The 20538-nt window shown below is 26.3% G+C and overlaps 1 protein-coding gene across 1 annotated transcript; it reads left to right on the forward strand.

Moving 5' to 3' along the window:
* The first annotated feature begins 11815 nt into the window (after positions 1-11815).
* Positions 11816-19759, forward strand: LOC114172203 (ent-copalyl diphosphate synthase, chloroplastic-like). The gene is made up of 15 exons (XM_028056828.1): positions 11816-12035; positions 12676-12747; positions 12845-12936; positions 13048-13351; positions 13430-13613; positions 13830-14044; positions 14440-14560; positions 14664-14776; positions 14898-15124; positions 15203-15318; positions 16824-16922; positions 17016-17255; positions 17999-18122; positions 18675-18869; positions 19450-19759. The coding sequence occupies exons 1-15, from the start codon at positions 11897-11899 to the stop codon at positions 19654-19656; spliced, it is 2448 nt and encodes an 815-aa protein (XP_027912629.1). The 5' UTR covers positions 11816-11896; the 3' UTR covers positions 19657-19759.
* Positions 19760-20538: the final 779 nt, after the last annotated feature.

Raw genomic sequence — 20538 nt, forward strand, 5'->3', positions numbered from 1 at the left:
ATTAATTTTAATTTAAAAAATATTTAAAAGGTAAATTTAAAAAATTAAAATACAAAAAGGATAATCCTTTTTATATATGTTCATAAAATCACAACACTATATACATAAAAATGTGTCACTAATTCTTAAAAGGAAGTACTATAGAGAACGTTAAAAGTAAGATTGATCGGGCCAAGAGGAAGGATTGGATAATGAGGTTTCAGAACTCTTGGACTCCAAACACAGGTAATATTGTCCTAAACTTTTCTAAACTGGACTATAATACACTGTTTTTAGGTGGTCCAATTTTTTTTAGATACACACAATTTTTGTTAAGTTCTGTGGATCACTCGTGAACTCCTAAAGTCCAATAACATATTATATTATATTATATTATATACTATATTATATTATCTTTTATATATATATATATATATATATATATATATATATATTATTAAGTCCTGAAATTGATAACTTATTGTTTATATATAGTTAATTTACATTTGCAACATATAGAGATAATATTATATGATAAGTTTATAAAGAAAAATTTGATAAAATTTTTAAATTTAAGTAATACTGTAAATATTATAATCATACACTTAAATATTAACTTTTTTTTTTATAAGATACGACGCTAAAATTATTTATATTTCCACATGTAAATATATTATAATATATAATAAATGATAAAACATTTAAAAGTTAAATAATTTTAGTTTACTTTTTATAATGTAACAAATATAGTATTTATACCCTATATAAAGGAATTTTCCTTGTTGTGTGTCATTTATTTTTTAAATTTATATTTTAAGTATTTTTTTGAAAATAATATAACTATTTAATCAATTTTTTAAAAATTAACGCTAATATAGAATCCTCTTTTTATTATTTATAGATTTTTTTTGTCAATTTTATGATTTTTTTTCAATTTAAGCATTTCTAAAATTAACAATTTTTTAAATTAAACAAATAAAAATTATTTACAAAAAAAAAAAACTATCTATGATATGATATTGTAAAAATTATTTATATTTAGTTTTATGATTATAAAAAAGTTGAACGCAGATGTGTTTTCATAGGTTACATAATGTTAAGTTTTATATTTGAACTTAATGGAATGAGATTGATTACTACATTTATCTTATTTTTCTTATTGTCAATAAGTAATAAATGAATTTAACTTTTTTACATTAATTTGTTTTATATTCAAAAATCTTAAATTATGAAAAATTACAATGCTTAAAAATGACTAAGTTAGGTTTGGTTAGTAAAAATACGTTAAATATTTCTTTTATAGTTCTTTTATAAATTAATTTTTATTTAAGCTTTTAAATTTTATTATATTAAATATTTTAATAAGAGTAAATTGGCATTTTTATCAATTTTTTAATATTATATTCTCATACTTTTAGAAATCCTTTTGTGAAAAAATTGACAAAAAAATCATCACAGGAAAACATCATTTTTATTTTTCATGATTTAAGGAAAAGACTAAAAATTTATCTTCCGTCAATATGCATAAAATCAAATTAGTAAGGACAAAAATAATTATTTAATGGTAATCTATAACCATCGATAAGGAAATTAAAAATTTGTCCTGTGCACATTTTTTACCCTTTTTTATCTTTTGTATTTATTAATTATTTTTTCTAGTTTCCATTATTAAAAAATATCCATAAAAATGAAAGTATTTGATAATTTTTTTTTATTTTGATGAAAAAGTGTGATTACTTACATTATATAATTATTAGTGAAAAAACTTGTGCATGTATCATAAAAAATAATAACATTGTTATTATTATTAGTATAAAATTAAATATAAATAATTGTATTGTCAATATTTTTTATTTATTTTATAAATAATTTCATAATTAGAAAATGTTTAAGTTTAAAAAACTTGTTAAATTGAAAAAAATAGGAAACAGTTACTTAAAAAATAAAATTAATAACATAATTATTTTAATTTTTAAAAACTTTAAAGGATAAAATTGAAAAATAAAAATGAGAAACTTATATAGGTATAGATAATAAATTTATTAAAAATAACGCTTTTACGATTTTTTATGTACAAGATTTCTTGGATAGGTTTAATATGAACAGTTTCTAATGTTTTATTTAATTTTATCATAATAATTAATTTTTAAAATATAGTTTTTTTTTTATTTTGATTAGATACCTGTATTTCCACCTATTAATTATAAAATATTTATAAATAATATAGAACAAAAGTTCAGCATATAAGAATAAGAAAAGTTTCATATACAGTTTTTAGAAATATATTTACTATAGAACTTATCTATGATTTTGGTATATTAAAAGATGGTAAAAGGTAAAGGGTAAGTACAGATATGTATGCTGTGAAACTCTAAAACTTTTTGCAGCATCCAATGCAACTTTGTGTCTGATGAACCAATCTAGAGACTCTGTTGTGGGGGAAGATCTGCACCATAAAGCAGTGATAAATAAGGAACCACTTATATTGCTTTCTAGGTTAAAGCAAGGTTTCAACTTCAAAAAACCAGATTAATTTGTGTGACAGCCTGGGTGTGTAATTATGATGGTCCCTTTCACTTGTTCTGTGTTTTGGTTTCCCAAACAGAAATTTCATAGTGACCTGCTAGGGACAATTTTTTCAACCTCACTATTAACTTTTTAATCTCAGTAGAAATGGCACAAGCAAGGAGCATCTTATCAAGTAAATGATCTTCACGTGATTTCAATGGCATGCACTCATACACCAATAATATTTGATCTTTATCAGCACAATATCCAATTGGGTTCACTTGATTTTGATGGTGCAAGGGACTCAACATTGCAAGTTGATCAAGAAAGTCACATTACAACCTCGGTTTTAGCAAAGCTAAATAGATATAGACCTAGTCTGTAACACGCATTGATTAAGATTTGTGAATGCATTAATTTCATGGGATTGGTGGTTGGTGTTCCATTACGTGCTTTGATTTAAGACAAAATTTATGTTTTGTCCAACATCATCTCAAATTTGTTCATATTCCTAGGAATTGAGACAAAACTTTTCCCCATTTCATTTAAATCTATGTGCAGAGACTGTTCCCTTGTAGAGTGTGTGAGTGGTCCTGCATTTTCCCCATAAAACCCCATGTAATGCATGCAAGATAGACAAGTTACAAGATTTCACCGTTGTGAGGGTTCTCTAAAAACAAGCCACGTGTCAACAAATTATTGGAATAATTTATAATTATAGGGAAGCGGAAAGTAATACCCAATTAAGCTTAAGTCAGTCAATGACACAACTTTGATGATACACAGAGAGTCAGGACACAAATGTAAGCCTAGGGGTTTGACTCTCCCATCTTTTAATTTTTTTAATTTTTTAATGGGTATAATATTTTAAATTTCATATAATTATTTTTACAAAATGATTATTTATTTATTATTATTTTTCTTTTTAAAATAATTATGTTTTTTATATTTCATATAATTATGTTTTTTATGGTTTTCATTGTTGAAGTGTATTCTATTTTCTTAAAACAAAATATTTGATTATCATCAATGTTTTGTTTATTATATTGATTTAGAGAGAATAAACGATTGTAATGGAATTACTAATTTTTTTAAATAGATTTGTTGCAATAATATGAAATGAGTTTAATAATTTGTAATTATATAAGAGATTAACCTCTTTAATTTTGAAATATATAGTAATTATTATCATTATTATAATATTTGTATATGTAACTTTTTTCTCTTTTCATTTATTTTTTATTATTCTTGAGATTCTGTGTTAACGATCAGATTCTCTATGTTAACGATTTCGAAGCATATCACTCTAGATTTTAATTAGTAAATAATAAAAATGATTTTGATTTTTTTTCTAAAAATTTAGAATTTTAGTTTTAAAAATTAAAATTCAATTCATATTATTATTTTCTTCATGCACATTAATTATTTAAGAATAATTTAAAAAATATAAAAAGAGACAAAACTAATAATAAATTAGCTATCAATGTCTAATAATTTAATATAAAAAAATTATTAAACAATATTGATTCTGCTAGCTATACCCCCACCCCTAAAACATGTTTATGGTTGGATTCTGACAATAAGCAGCTCTGATTGTAGTGTGGGAACATCTCTGATTTATTGTTTGTTTGGTATTATGTGAATGCATGCAATTGATCTTGAAATCATCACCTCATCTTCTCCAATCAATTGATTACATTGTTGAGTATTATTTGAATGCATTATGCATGCAAGAGATTTGTCTAAATGTGGATGGATTCAGTTGAGGTGATGGGAAAACACCACCAAAAGTTGTTTTCACTTAAAAAATATCTTTTTTCATACCAAAACCATTTCACTAATTAACCACACAGATTATACGTAACATTATCACAAAACTGATTAAACTGAAACACAAGATGCTTATGTTATAATTACAGTATAAAAGAATAATAAGATTAAAGGAATAGTCCTCGGTTTATATCAATTCTCATATAACATTAGTTTCACATGTTTAAAATTAAGTATAGTTCAACATGGGTACTTACTTAGTTTAATATAATCTAAACATTCTTTAACACATTGGGGCCAAAAACTTTTTCTCTGAATACGGAAACAATTGCGGTTGTTAAGGAATACAATCAAGATAAGACTTGTTAATCAAGCAGCAACTTTTCATATTCAAACCATTATTAAAATCAGATTAGACTGTCTTTTCATTGGAAAATTCCGAAGGTGGACTGAGAATAGTGATTTGATTTAAGAAAAAAAGAAAATTGTATGGTTCAATGTTTCGACTTACTTCAAGGAAGAGTTATATGCATGTATCGTTTCTCCACAGTTTATGAAATCTAAAAGTAATAATTACTTTCTCACATTACCTTTTACCTATGAAATCAAACAAAATCTTAGGTAGATATTTGAACATTTGAATTGAGGTTGGGAATATAATTTGAAGCTTGAGTAATGAATGGGACCCTGAGACACTCTCACGCGATTGGATTTAACACCTAACGCAGGGCCAAGTTAATTAAGAGCCATCCATGAAGATCATCTACGCCGACATGAGAGAACTAAGTGTGTTCCTAAGTGAAAGTTTAACAGCATCCACAAACTAATATCATTTTTTTTTCTTCCTTTTGGAGGAAATTTTGAATAATCTTTATTACCTTGTAATGAAATAAAATATTGGATTGATAAAAGAAAATGACTTATGAAGATGAATGCAAGAAAAGATTGGGGAAATGATGGGCACTTGGACAGGGTTAATCGGGTGCATCCATGACTAATCAACAACAGACAATTTAACCTTTACTTGATGGGACTAGGGAAACGTTTGGAGAGTTCAGATTTTAGGCCGAAATACTTTAGAAGTACGCAAACTAAACTTTATTCAATTTAGTTTTTTTTTTTATATATAAATAGAGGTTTTAAGTTTTATTTCAATCTTAATTTTCATCTCATTTATAAATAAACACTAGATTTTAAATTTATTTTAATTGAGAATCAAACTAGATGTTTTTATTAATTCAACTTTATGTTTGTATAAATAAATACTCTTTAACTTTTAATTTTAAATTTATCCTCCTTTTAGAAATTTTATTTTAAGTATATGAAATTAGAGTTAAACTATATGAGTGTTAGATGTAAATTATTTATTATTTAAAAAAAACATTAGAATTATTTTTTATTTGTTTTAATTGACAAAATTCAATTAAAATGAGATATTTATTTGATGTTTAAGAATTTGACTTTTCTTAATTCTGGTCATTATACTGTTTGATGTAGAATGATTTCTTTTATTACTTTTATGCAGAGCAAGTGTTAAATCTTAAAAGATGACATATATCAAGAACAGAAAAATTAACAATTAAAAGAGTGAAAAAAAAATTAGAGAATTATCATCCAGATCAAGGGAATTGTGCAAGAAACATTTTTAGTTAAATAATTTATTCTCAAAATTAACTATTAATTAAATTAACATTTCCTTTAGCTTAAAAAACATTTTTAAAGATTATATATTGATATAAAATTATTTAAAATATATAATATATTTATTAAATATATATAATAAAAGTATTTTTCAAAGTATAAAAATATAACAATATGAGTAAATTGATTATTATTATTATATGTTATTTATTTTTAGTAAATTTTTACGCAATCGATCAATATATATAATTATAATATAAAGGTTGAATTGTCTAAAATTATATTTTATAAGAAGTTATTAATAGTATAATAGTTAGTCTAATTTATATTATTAATAATTTTAGATAAAAAAATTGTAATCATTTAATTGTAAATTTATATTAATTTAATTATTTGTACAAAATCTATTGACATTAAGATATAGTCAGCCATGCACCATGGTTGGAATTGATATTTTATATTAGAGATATGTTTTAAAGTCAACAAAGAATAATAAAAAAAATATATAGAAGGATTTGCAACAATTCATAAACCAAAAACAAGTTGGTACGTAAAACAAATTATTTTTGATGTTTAAAATATATAAGGACTATTAGAAGTTGATTTGCAATTATTGTTTTTTCGGTTTTTTTTTTTTTTAAATTTCAAGTAGTGAACAATTATTCTTTATAGTGAAAATTTTTGCTCAAACTTTCTCATTCAAGTAACAATATTCATTTTTGAAGCTATAACTTGTGATGTAATTAAAAAGAAACGTCAAAATAATTTCTCTGAAAGAAAAATTTGAGATTCCGTACTCAACAGTGACTTGTTGTTCGTGGATTAATTAATTAATATATATATAGAAGGTAGTTAGTTAAGATAATGAAAATCTATAATATAGATAAGTATGCCTATTCATTAATCACTAATCAGGTATGTATGTTACTATATTATACAAAAATAAAACAGAGTGATTATGACACTTTCATATGTTAATGTTATGTTATGGGTGAAATAGATAAGTATTAACACGACATTGCCCATCCCTAGCCTCCTACTCCTCTATGTAAATCGTGCATGTCAGACTCGCATGGACTCTTCAAATTATACTTGTAAAATACAAATATCTGTTTTAGATTATATGTGTTTCTATTGTATTGTTTTGGGTTAAAAATAAAATTTATATTGTTTAAAGAGTTTTTTTTTTTTTTAAAAAAAAGACAAACATAAAGTGTATTAAACTAGAGGTATATGTTGTTAGGATTCATAAAAATGTGTTTTGTGAGTGTGAAGTTGGAGAATGAAGGAGGAATGTTAGTGATTAAAGAAAAGTTTGATCTATGAAGTGTTTGATAATGAGGAGTAGTGAGTAGGGGTATTTTATTGAAGAGTGAAGACAGCATATAAAGCAACAAGATCGTGATGCTATGGAGAGGCGACAATGTACATTCCGGCTTGTAGTGCTGCTTTCTAACCTGGAATCTCTACCCGAACCACAGATTTGATGCTTCTCTTATCCCACCAACAAACTCTAATAAATAATTAACTTTTGTCTTAGTCCTTCATGTACAATTTTCTGCCACAATAATGCACATGCTCCTCCCACATTTAGACAACTTCCACATCTCATTTCATTCAAAAGTATTATACCAATCATATGTGCTTACATATCAATCTCTCATCAATTCTCATTTCACCATTAATTTCTCATTTCAGTGTTATGATGACAATTGTTAAAAAAATAAAATAATTTAATAAAAAATATGTGTTTTAAGGTTTTATTTTTTCTTTTCTTTTCGATTCTTAATAAGCTTCTAGCAATGAACGTTATCATTCATTTACTTTAATATTAACAAAAGTTAACATGATCTTATTTGGAGTAAGTTTTGTCTATCTAGGAAGTAGCACTCTTGAGTTAAAACATGGAAAATGAGAGATTAATGAATTAGCCACTTTAGTTCATGTGACAACAATCAAATTATAGTCTGTCTCTGCTAAAACCAAAACACACTTTTTGAAGTTGCTAGCATTTTAAAATAATATAACTAAATTATACGTAGCTATAACTTTTTTTTAGATTAAAATAACTTCTTTACTATTAGTATAATTCACATTCAAAATTAAACATTTGATAATTATGTTAATAACAGCTGTTATGTGTGTTTTTGCTTTTATTTTAAGTAAGAATATGAGAAAAATATTTAGTCTCATCTTATTTTAATATTTAAATCACATATATATATATATATATATATATATATATAATTATTTACTCAAAATACATTTAAATATAAAATATTATATGTATATGAATAACATTTTGAAATTTTGATTTAATATTGAAATTGTGTTATTTTTAATGTTTGGATAAGTTGAAATTAAAAAAAAATTGAATAAAAAATATATTCTTACATTAAAATTGTTTGGTATTAATCCATCACTAATAAATATTTGTTTAATGTTTTATTTTCTTGGATTAAATTAAAAACTAATATCATGTATGGGAGTTCAAATTCAATTAATGATATTTATGTCAGAGCATATCATAATAATAATTTTCTTTTTTGTTATGCCAAAGGAGTGTTGTCAACACAATTTTTTTACATGTATTCTGCACATTTTTGTACTGTATATGGACTAAAATTTATTAAAACCCAAATTTGTTAGGCTCCTGATGAATTAAAATAACAAAACAAAATGTTACACTGAGATTATGTTATATAAATTATAACTTTCTTTTGTTAACATGAATACCTTAATAAAATTAGAATAGATATGAAAACTTTTCTTTTAAATATTTGATATAATAATAATCATATATATATATATATATATATATATATATATATATATATATATATATATATATATATATTCTTTTAGTGTTATCTTAATTTTTTTACATCATTGATTAATATCCCAGTTTAAAAAAAAGGACAAATTAACTTTAAATCAATAATTTAATGTTACACTTTATGAAAATTTTCACAATTATATTAATTTACAATGTTTAGAAGATTATATTGAATTTAAATATTTGAAATTAAAATTACCATATGATATTATATGATATTATCGAAAGACCATAGAAAATTATATTCTTTCTATTTTAAATTTAACTTATTTTAACATCAATAACTCTACATTCATACCCAAATAATTATAACTTTTGTTATAATTAGTTGATACGAAAGTACGAGAACCTTACAAGGATAATATAAAATGTTAAGGATGTTCAACATAGCTTTCAAGAAGACAAACCTACAACATTTCATGATTACAACCTCAATATCAGAGTCACATATCCCCCCAGAACCCTACATCTTATAAAGGAAATACATCTTTTCCTAACCCAAACCCATATGCAAACCAAAAATAATAATAAAAAATAAAAAACTTAACTTAAATTTCCACAACTTTTTGACTAGATTATAACTTAAAAAAAAAAAACACGACGAAATGAAAGAAAAAAAAAATCCATTGAACTTATAAGATGTAAAGAGATGCTGAATTAGAAAAAAAAATGTTTAACATTAAACTAAAATTAAAATATAAATATCATTTTTCATTTAATCTTTAAATATTCTCACCTAATACTTATAAAAATACATCATTTCTATATATATATATATAATATTGAATTCAAAAGAACCAATTATTTATTTAACATAAAAGGTTATTATATAAATTTAGTAGAAAAAAATAAAACAGATGATCAATCTACTCTAACCTGTACCTATCAAATATAGTAGAGAAAAGTAAAACAGATCATAAACTGACAGCCGCATCAATTACTTTTAAGTTAGGAAGAGAGTCGGACCAACATTATTGTCTTTCATTTGTTATTATTTTTCATAAAAAATATCTAAAAATATGAAAATAATAAGTAAAATTATTATGGTTAAATTTTTAACAAGATAAATAATAATATCAACTCAATTTATTTTAAAAAATATTTTAAATTCATATTTATATTTATATTTAAATTAAATTATTAATTAAACTTGCTTATTTAATTTTATAGTGTAAAGTTGTCATTTTTCTTAAGTTAATCCACCATTAATTGACACAAACTTGTACTTTTAACCCATTAACAGAAGTAATAACACAAGGTAGATTAACCTTATCTCAATTTATTTTTTCAAACAAATATATTTATATATAAAAAAATATTTTTAGATATGATAGACACTTTAAACTTTCACTATTTTAGTTTGTATATTCATAATTAAAATGAGTGGTTTACAGTGTCTTCAATATATGTTTTAGATAATGCGATGTGCGCCTATATAATCTTCTTATTACTTATCCATACAATATCTCATACAATAAATTATACAACTTAAAAGAAAAAAAGAGGTGTGAAATGTAAGAAATGATGGAACAGAGAAATATATGAATATTATCATTCTAAAGGTATACAATAAAAGGTATATAGGTACGGGATAAAAAAAAATAATGTATGTAAAATAAACTTTTAATTCTTCATGCTAATTTAAGTTTTACCTCAATCTATTTTAATTAATGATTTTATATTATTAGTTTATTATACACAATATTAAAAATAGATATTAAAGTATTATATGTTCAATTCTAATTTAATTATGATGAAACACAAGATTGATGTCTTTCCAAGTCAAAAATATCAAACTGAATTTTAAATCATCAAAAATAATAAAATGCAAGAATGATATCATATATAATGTATATAAAACATTGGAATAGTAATTATGCATAATATTATAATACTATAAGAATAATGATTTATGAACACCAAAAGAAGCATATCCCTGGCGAGATAAAACAAAAATAGCATTAATATACTAATGTTGTTTCAATTTTCAATTCATGTTTTTTGAATTTTTTTAATTAATGTTGTTTGAATGCATTAATTGTTTCGATTAACGTCTTCTCTATTAATGTACTTTCAATTAATTATTTATGATAAAATTGTAATCTAATAATTTGATTTATTAAAAAATAATTTATTATCACATCCATAAAATTGTTCACAAATTTTCACAAAATTTATTTTTTAACTTCCTCCGCTTTCACCTTTTCATTCTTTAAAATAATGAATTTCATATTTTTCTATCTGACCTTTCAAATTCATTCGTTCGGTCTCTTTCAAATTTATCATTGGAAACTAATCCATCATTAAAAAGCAAACACATTGAAACTATACAGTGTAGTTGATTCTAATAAATGAATTTTGACCTAAAAACTATTAGTGATATTTTATTTTATTTATAGGACAAAAAAATTTCATAAATATTATAGTATAATTGATAATTTATTTGATGAAAAAAAAGAAAAGTTAAAAAATAATTAAATAATAAAATAATTTTAGATGTTTAATACTTTATTACTTAAATAGTTGATATACTAAATTATTTTTTCTATTTGTTGTTTTTTATGTTAATTTAAGTTTGTTTTTTTTACATTTAATTGTATTTTAGTTTTTAACAATATTAAAATAAAAGAAATGATTAAAAAAAATCTACAACAACATTAAAATTATCTTATTATTTAATTATTTATTAATTTAATGTTTATTAATTATTTTTTATATTAGATATTTAGATATTAGTTACAACCATGTTAAATTTCTTTTAACATGTTAAGTCAGATATAATATTTAAAGATATACATGAATATTATTTATGAATAATATTTATTATTCATGTACATAAAAAAGATGTAAATGAATACTAGTTACAATGAACCATAATATTTTTAATGTATTAAATTTTTTTAACATGCTAAACGAGATTTAAAGATATACATGAATATTATTTATGAATAAGAGGTGAAAGAAAAAAAAAAGAAAAAAAAGAAATGGTAATAGGAAAAGGACAGGAGTACCCTTAATTGTTTAGTTTTAGATGATGCCATGCAACCATTAGCGGGAATCTCCTGGGAAACCATTTGTCTGCTTGCCTCTCCTTTGCCTTTTAAACTCTGCCTTTCTCTCCATAGCCAAACAGAAATTATTTTGAATCAACTCACACACACCATGGCTTCTCCCTTCTCCACCCACTGTCACCTTCCTTCTTTCTCTTCTTCTAACCATTTCCCTCTTCCATCACCATCATCACCATCTTCTTCTTCTGCTTCTTTTATTTTTCTTCACCACTTCTCCAAATCCTCTCTTGGTAAGTCTCTTATGTATGTGTAATAATTTTCCCTATTCATTTCTTGTACCCTCTTCTCAATCATCACCTTCTCTTTCTTGATTCCACTTGTTTCACCCCAACAATGTTTTTGCCCATTTCTTAACCAACTCTACTATTTTCTTTTTGTTTTAAGATTGTAATTGAGCTGTATGTTTCTGCTGATCAGAAAAAAACATGCTCTATTACCAAAGAATGTGAAAACACAAACAGTTTCAACTTATCTTCTGGAAAACCATAGAAACCAAATGGTGCATAAACTTCATCAAAGAATTATTACAATACTTATTTTCTTTCACTATTCATACTTCTCTTCTGGCATATGTGCATGGCTTCTTTCTGTGCTGATTAGGAACTTAATATTTTTTAATCAATTTCGTTAAGAACATAGAGGTTCCGATTCTGTAACTTTCAGCTCAATATTTCATTGTCAAGCGGGCTAAAGTTACTAGATTAGATGCGATGTCTCTTGTTTTCTGCTCGTCCACCAAAAGAACAAAATAGTATAAAATGAAACAAAACAAGGGTGGAATAGTGTTTTACTGCAAGTGACATAGCACTTAATTCCAACCAACAAAAGTAATTTACTGAAATATTTGTATCATTTTAATTTTATATGTAGGTTCTGTGTTGTCCGATACTAGCGACAAACAAGAGATAAGATGCAGAGCTATATCGAAGCCACGAACGCAAGGTATGATTGAGTTTCTTAATTAGCTTTTTTCCTTTAATCGAACAGTTTAATATTAATTACTTTTTGTTAAACCAATGTTATGTTGTTGGTTATGCAGAATATTCAGAGATACTCCAGGGTAGTCTAGCAATGTTAAAGTTGCGTGAGATTAATGTGGAGGATGACATAGAAGAGGAGCAAGACAATGGGGTGCTTTAACTTTCTCACTTCTCTGTTTTGTGCCTTTCTTGATGACATTTTTTAATCATTCTTTTTATACATGCAATTTCTTTTTTGCAAAAACAACATTGTTGAAAAAAGGTTTTGGTGGCAAAAGAGATCAAGAAGAGAGTGGACACTATCAAATCGATATTGAGTTCATTGGAAGATGGAGAGATAACTGTGTCTGCTTATGACACTGCTTGGGTTGCTCTGGTAAAAGATGTTAATGGAAGTGGTGCCCCTCAATTTCCAGCGAGTTTAGAATGGATAGCAAAAAACCAACTTCAGGATGGATCATGGGGTGATAATGAATTGTTTTCGGCCCATGATCGGATCATAAACACGTTGGCTTGTGTTATTGCATTAAAGTCATGGAATATGCACCCTGAAAAGTGTGAGAAAGGTAGTACTATAATATATAAGTTCTACACGCTGACTTAATAAAAGTTAATTAGTAACAAGTTTGGTTAATGTTACGCAGGAATGACATTTTTTAGGGAGAATCTTAACAAGCTTGAGAACGAGAATGTGGAGCATATGCCAATTGGGTTTGAAGTAGCTTTCCCATCACTTCTTGACCTGGCTCGTGGGTTGGAAATCGAAGTGCCTGAAAATTCCCCAATCCTGAACAAAATCTTTGCAATGAGAAACGTAAAACTTACAAGGTACCATAGTTGTGGTCATGATTATGCTTGCCAGCGAGTATGTGCCCATGTCTATTTTGATAATAGATTCAAAGCAACCTTATCTTGCAACTCTTTTTCTGGGAAAGTATACAAATAAAATTAAGAGTCATAACTTTTTTAATTTATTACATGTACTGCAAAAACTCCCTTTAACGTTTGTGTCATTATTCTGTGGGCCTTGTTGTGTGGGGATAGAATACCAAGAAAGATGATGCATAAAGTGGCCACAAGTCTGCTTCATAGCTTGGAGGGGATGTCAGACCTGGATTGGAATTCACTTCTGAAACTGCAGTCTCAAGACGGGTCTTTCTTGTTTTCTCCGTCCTCCACCGCTTTTGCTCTCATGCAAACCAAAGATCAAAATTGTCATGCTTACTTGAATCAAATCGTGCAGAGGTTCAATGGTGGAGGTAAATTCTCATTTTTATCTTCCTTTCACATAACTATACCTCTTCTTCATCACATTTTTGTTTCACTTCTACCAAAGTTTTAAACAAATTGTTGTTTCAATTTTATCTGCTAACATTGAACTTTTAGGAGCATCTCGGGACCACAAGTTTGCACACACAATTACAATTACCGCATTGCATTATATTTATCTATAACTTTCTCATGTATCATGAAGCGTGACAAGTTTATCTTGTGGTCATAATTTCAAACCTTGATGTATTTTATATAGCGTTATTATTCCTTTCTTTATAATTTGGTTTACCATTATCAATGTGGGTGAGTTTCAGTCTAATTTTCATTTCCACCACGTTTTTACAAATCTAGTAGTAAATGATTGTTTGTTGTTTCTATACAGTTCCAAATGTGTATCCAGTGGATTTGTTCGAACATATTTGGGTGGTTGATAGGCTGGAACGCCTAGGAATATCTCGGTATTTTCAGCAAGAGATCAAAGACTGCATGAGCTATGTTAATAGGTAATTTAATAATGGTCACAGTTCTCAGTAATATTTTATAATGCACCTTGGAACAATGAAACAGAGGTGTGGCATGCTAAGCAATTCTAATTTATGGCATCAGATATTGGACCGAAAAGGGTATTTGTTGGGCAAGAAACTCAGAAGTTCAAGACATTGATGACACAGCAATGGGTTTCAGATTACTGAGATTACATGGCCATGAAGTTTCAGCTGGTAAGTAAAAAGGATAATTATTAAGAAAGTACATTATTAAGAAAATTGTTATGTTGCATAGAAATGTAAATACTGAAATGGAAGCATGTTATTTAATTGGAGTGATTTTGACATTTGACAGATGTGTTCAAGCACTTTGAGAGAAATGGTGAATTTTTCTGTTTTAAGGGACAAAGTACACAAGCTGTGACAGGGATGTTCAATCTGTTAAGGGCGAGTCAAGTAATGTTTCCCGGAGAGAAGATTCTAGAAGATGGGAAGAAGTTCTCCTCAAAATTTTTGGGGGAGAAGAGAGGCGCAAATGAGCTGGTAGATAAATGGATCATAATGAAAAACTTAGCTGAAGAGGTAAAAGAAATGATAGTGATTGGAGTAATAATGAAGTTTTTGTTAGTGACATTGAAGTTAAGAGTGTGATTTTGTTAGGTGGCATATGCATTGGACCTGCCATGGTATGCAAGTTTGCCTCGAGTGGAGACAAGATTCTACATTGATCAATACGGCGGTGAGAGTGACGTATGGATAGGCAAGACCCTTTATAGGTACTTTGCACTTTCCTTCATTCTTTCATCTTCATTTATTTTTTTCATCCATTCTCTTTTGTTTTTACATTTTCACTCTAAAATACATTTTTACATGTTCATATAAGCTACTATTAATCAAATGATGTATTTTTACAGTGTACAATATTTTTTAAAAAAATATAATTTTTGTCATTTAAGACTCATTTAAGTTTATAATATTAAGGAACTTAATTGAATAGATAACATAAAATATTTTTGTACCCTCGTATAATTAAAAAATATTTATTAAAGGATGTGTTCGTTGAATTTTATAATAACTAATAAACAAAAAAACTAATCTTTATTTGACTGTTGTTATATAAAAGATTATATTGGGTAATTGTGCATAAAATAATCCCAATAATTAATGTGTTAATAGATGTTATTATTTTTATCATAGGATGGAGCATTTTGATTTTAAAATAATTTATGATATCATCTAATTAGTTAATCATTCATAATAATTTTGTTGTCTTCTATAACAACTACCTTAAAAATGATAAATTATGTCAACTGCATTAGAATGTTATATTTTCAAATATATAAGAGATTAAAATACTCTTCTTATTGTGATGTGTGAGAATAATATTTTAACTAGAAATCCTTCTTTATAATAGTTTACTAATTCAATCTTCAAATTTTGGTGTTAAATTATAGTCAATAATTTTTAAAAAAAATATAAAAATAATTATTGTTGGTATTTTAAAAAATAATTTTTTATAATTTATAACACAATTTTGGTTATAAAATGTAATCTTATAAAATTATTTGTCACTTATTTGACAAATTAGAATAAAACAGTGACAGGGACATACCCATTTATAATGTTGTTGGTGGTTGGATCATCAATTTCTTAGCTTGAGACAAATAGATATAATAAAAAACCTCAAAATGAATTCACAAACAAAGTTTTTGCCTCCGCTGTTTGAATTAGAGTTTTTCAGTATCACAAATGTAAATTTATAGTAAAAATAATTCATTAGTTTATCTTTTATATACTTTATTTATATTTTATTTTTTTTAAACTATATTTGTTATTACTATTATTATATTTAACTATGCACAAATATGGTATAAGACTAATCACATAAATAAATAAACAAACAATAAGATAAGATTACCATAGTATGTAAGACTCATATTTTAATCTTTTAAACGTGCTATAATATATATATATATATATATATATATATATATATATATATATATATATATATATATATATATAAAATAAAAGTTACTTTTCTGGACATTATATGCCTTAACTTTTCTAAGTTCTGTCTGTAACATCTTGTAAGGATGTTTAAAGTTTGCAATGTTTATTAAATAAACTGAAAATTATAGTTTATTAAGTAAGTGTTTGATTAAAGCCTGCAAATTAGGGTATTTTATGCTTGAATTATAATATATTATTTTGCATAATTAGGATTTATTATATAAGTGGGTGTTTAACTAAATCTTCCCTAACTACTTTTTGGATACAGGATGCCCTATGTGAACAACAACAACTATCTGGATCTTGCTAAAGTAGATTACAACAATTGTCAAGCAATGCATCTAATGGAGTGGGGAAGGATTCAGAAGTAAGAACATTCGATCCATAGCATAATGCTTCAAATCTATTTCTTCGTTCTTCATTCTTTATTGTCATGTTTTTATGATGTTTGATTCTTCAGGTGGTACTCAGAATCTAGATTGGCAGAGTTTGGAATGAACAGAAGAACTCTTCTGTTGGCTTATTTTCTGGCAGCAGCGAGCATATTTGAACCAGAAAAATCTCATGTCAGGCTTGCTTGGGCCAAAACCACAATCTTACTTGAGACCATAACATCCTATGTTAGTGATGCAGAAATGAGGAAAACTTTCATGAAAAATTTCAGTGACTGCATTAGCAGGCGTGACTACTCCATTGGCTGGTAAATTTTCTCATTCCAGTTCTTAAAAATATTGAAACATCTTATTTGTTAACTAAAGTCTTGCATGTGCGTGATCTAGTAATAGAATGAAAGTGAGAATATTTCAACACTCAAGTCAACCCTTGTATAGTTAAGATGAGATATTTAAGGTTCACATCAATGTGAACAAGTGAGAGAGATTCTTTCCTTCCTAAGAGGTGTGAACAAGTGAGAGAGATTCCTATATTAACTAATAATATGATTAAAATAGTGTAAGTGAAAGACAATTTTTACTTTACTAATTCCAAATTTATATTTTAAGAATAAGATTCACAATTATTGAATCCTATAAATTTGATGTTTATTATGTTCGGTTTAATTTTACTCATGGATTAATTTGTGATTCAAACTGAAGTTCTTGAATATTTTGAGTGAAATGTTGAATTTAGGAGTTTGGCTTAATTGTTCATTTTTTGTAAGGGAAAAGGATATTTAGGATCATGAAAGACTTATTATGTTGGCGTTTTTGACATGGACAACATATGACCAAGTCATGTCCTCGTGACAAACATTTTTCTCTTTCTTTCCGTTAACCAATTATTTTGTAGACATCAAAAAATGCCAAGGCCACCCAGAGTGGTGGAGTTGCATTGTTGCTAACTTTTATTCTAAAATGAATTTATTATCTAAATTATCTGTTTCAGTATAAGTATATTATTGAGTAATTAAAGATAATTATTTTATGTGTTTGGATGCACGAACAGGAGGTTGAACAGGAACAGAACAGGACATGGACTTGTGGAAACTTTGGTCACTACCATAGATCAAATATCTTGGGATATACTTGTTTCTCAAGGTCATGAAATTGGATATGATATGCATCGCTCTGTGAGTCTACCATCTCTTACTAAATAAATAATATCATTTCAGTCAAACTTTATTTTTCTCGATAAAAGATTTTACACCTCCAACTCTGCAAAATATATGAACTTAATATTTTCTTGAACTATATGGTAGTAGTACTTTTCTTTTATTTTTATATATAAAATGAAATCTCATGTTGTCTCTATGAATAAAGTAGGGGTGTAAACTTTTTTTACTGGAATGGCAGTTCCGGACATGAACATGACGTAGTGATTAAGAAATAAGCAATTTTAAAGATTTCGATGTAACAATGTTGTCAGGTTTTGAAAAGTAAAAGGTAAATAGTTAATCTGCACTGCAGCAGAATTGAGTTGAGGCTCCGTCACCTTTGACATTTCTCACAAATATAATGATTTGAGTAGGAGTAGGCAATGAAAAGGAATGATGGGTTGAAAATTGGAATTGAAAACAAAAATGGAGAATCAAACATGAGTTGACCATTACAACCACCAAATCATAGTACTGGTTCCAATGTCTTAACCATTTTGATTTTTCTTTTGTGTGATGTTATTATAGTGGGAAAAGTGGCTTTCAAGTTGGCACAAAGAAGGAGACAAATGTGAAGGACAAGGAGAGCTTTTGGCGCAGATAATAAACCTATGTGGCGGGCATTGGATTTCAGAGGATCAAATGTTCGATCCTCAATATGAGACTCTCCTTCAACTCACTAACTCACTCTGCCATACTCTCTATTCTCATCAAAAGGACAAGGTCAGTGACAGAGCAACCATTATTTCATATCCTATGACAAATGCTACCTACTTTCCAAACCTTCATCTTTTGGCTCTATTCCCTTAATGCATTTGTTTTTTTTCCTTACCTTCTCCACTTTCTCTCTCGACCATAAAAAAGCATGCTAGGTATTATTATTACACATGATCTTCTAGTGTGCCTAAAAAGATGCATACTTTGGATTATTGTTACTAGGAAAGTGAACTCAGCAGCTTTAAGGAAAAGGGTTTAGGACAGCACAAATAAATACTAAAAAAGGGTTCAACCCAATGGCCAATTGCCTACTGCACCAGATTTGGTTTTCTTAAAATAATCATAATTCAGACACTGTGAACAGAATGCATATATAATATATACCATTTCATTTATGTATTGCATAATTGAAATTGTTATTTATTTCAATAGCACCCAACACAAGACTTTGTCCTTTAATGCAGTAGTGCACTATGCACCGTTTTTAGGTTTGGTGTTCATTTTTAAAATAATATACACTGTATGCAAAAAATAAGATTTTGTTAGTAACCATTGTGTTCTTTTGGAATAAAATAAAATTCATCAGGAATCGGAGAGCAAGAACTTCCCAGAAGTTGAGTCGAAAATGCAAGAACTGGTGCAATTGGTGTTCCAAAAATCTCCATCTGGCATTGATTTCAATATCAAGAAGACTTTTCTCGGTGTGGTGAAGAGTTATTACTATGCAGCTTTCTGTGATTCAAGGACCATCAACTTCCACATTGCCAAAGTTCTGTTTGATAAAGTTATTTAAATGTTTACTTGAAGAATAGTACTAGACTTCTCCATCATCGTTGTGAATATTTTTCTTCCGTTATTCTCGAATGAAAGGAAAAGATTCAGATGTTGCAGCTCCATGAATAAGTCCTTATTCAGTTTTAACTTTTAAGGTGCAGAGATCTATTTATTTCCTGTCTTATTATCATCCTGAAATATTGTTTTTCAAGTACTACTTTTTCCTTTATCTTTTTAGGTATTATTCCAAATGAAACCTTGTCTACTAATAAAATTTATTCAAATTGTATTCATTTTTGTGTCATGCATTTATTAAAAGTATAAATATTCATTAGATTTAGTTATATGAAGATGGATTGTTTATTAAAAAAATAATTATAGTTTCAAAATTATCATTCTATTTTTTTTTCATTTTTCTACTTTTAAATATTTTATAGGAACACAATAATATTAAAATTATTTTCAATGATTCCTATATATATATATTTGAAGGCAAAAATTAAAAATTTAGTATTATTATAATTAAAAGCATTTATTTCTGTTTTCAAATCCAGCCGCTTTTAATAGTGTTCATTTCGGTTCATTTTATTTTTAATCTGCACATATAATTAAAGATAGAGTTTTACTAGCTATAAAGTTATCCATCGATAAGGAAAAGGAAAAAAAATCCTATTTAAAAAAAATAAAATTGAGTATTAAACAATATATTTAAGAATAAAAAATGTATTTAAATAATATTATTAATACACTTTTATTCAAACGTACCAGACTTATAAAAGAATAACAGTTTTCAAATGAATAATATTGTATAATTAATAAATTTATAATATTATTAACTTAATTCTAAGTTTTTTCAGGTTATGATGTGCACATTTTACTTTCTTTCTTTTTTAATTCAATT

Source organism: Vigna unguiculata, chromosome 1 (genome assembly GCF_004118075.2).
Source record: "Vigna unguiculata cultivar IT97K-499-35 chromosome 1, ASM411807v1, whole genome shotgun sequence".
NCBI classification, from domain to species: Eukaryota; Viridiplantae; Streptophyta; class Magnoliopsida; order Fabales; family Fabaceae; genus Vigna; species Vigna unguiculata.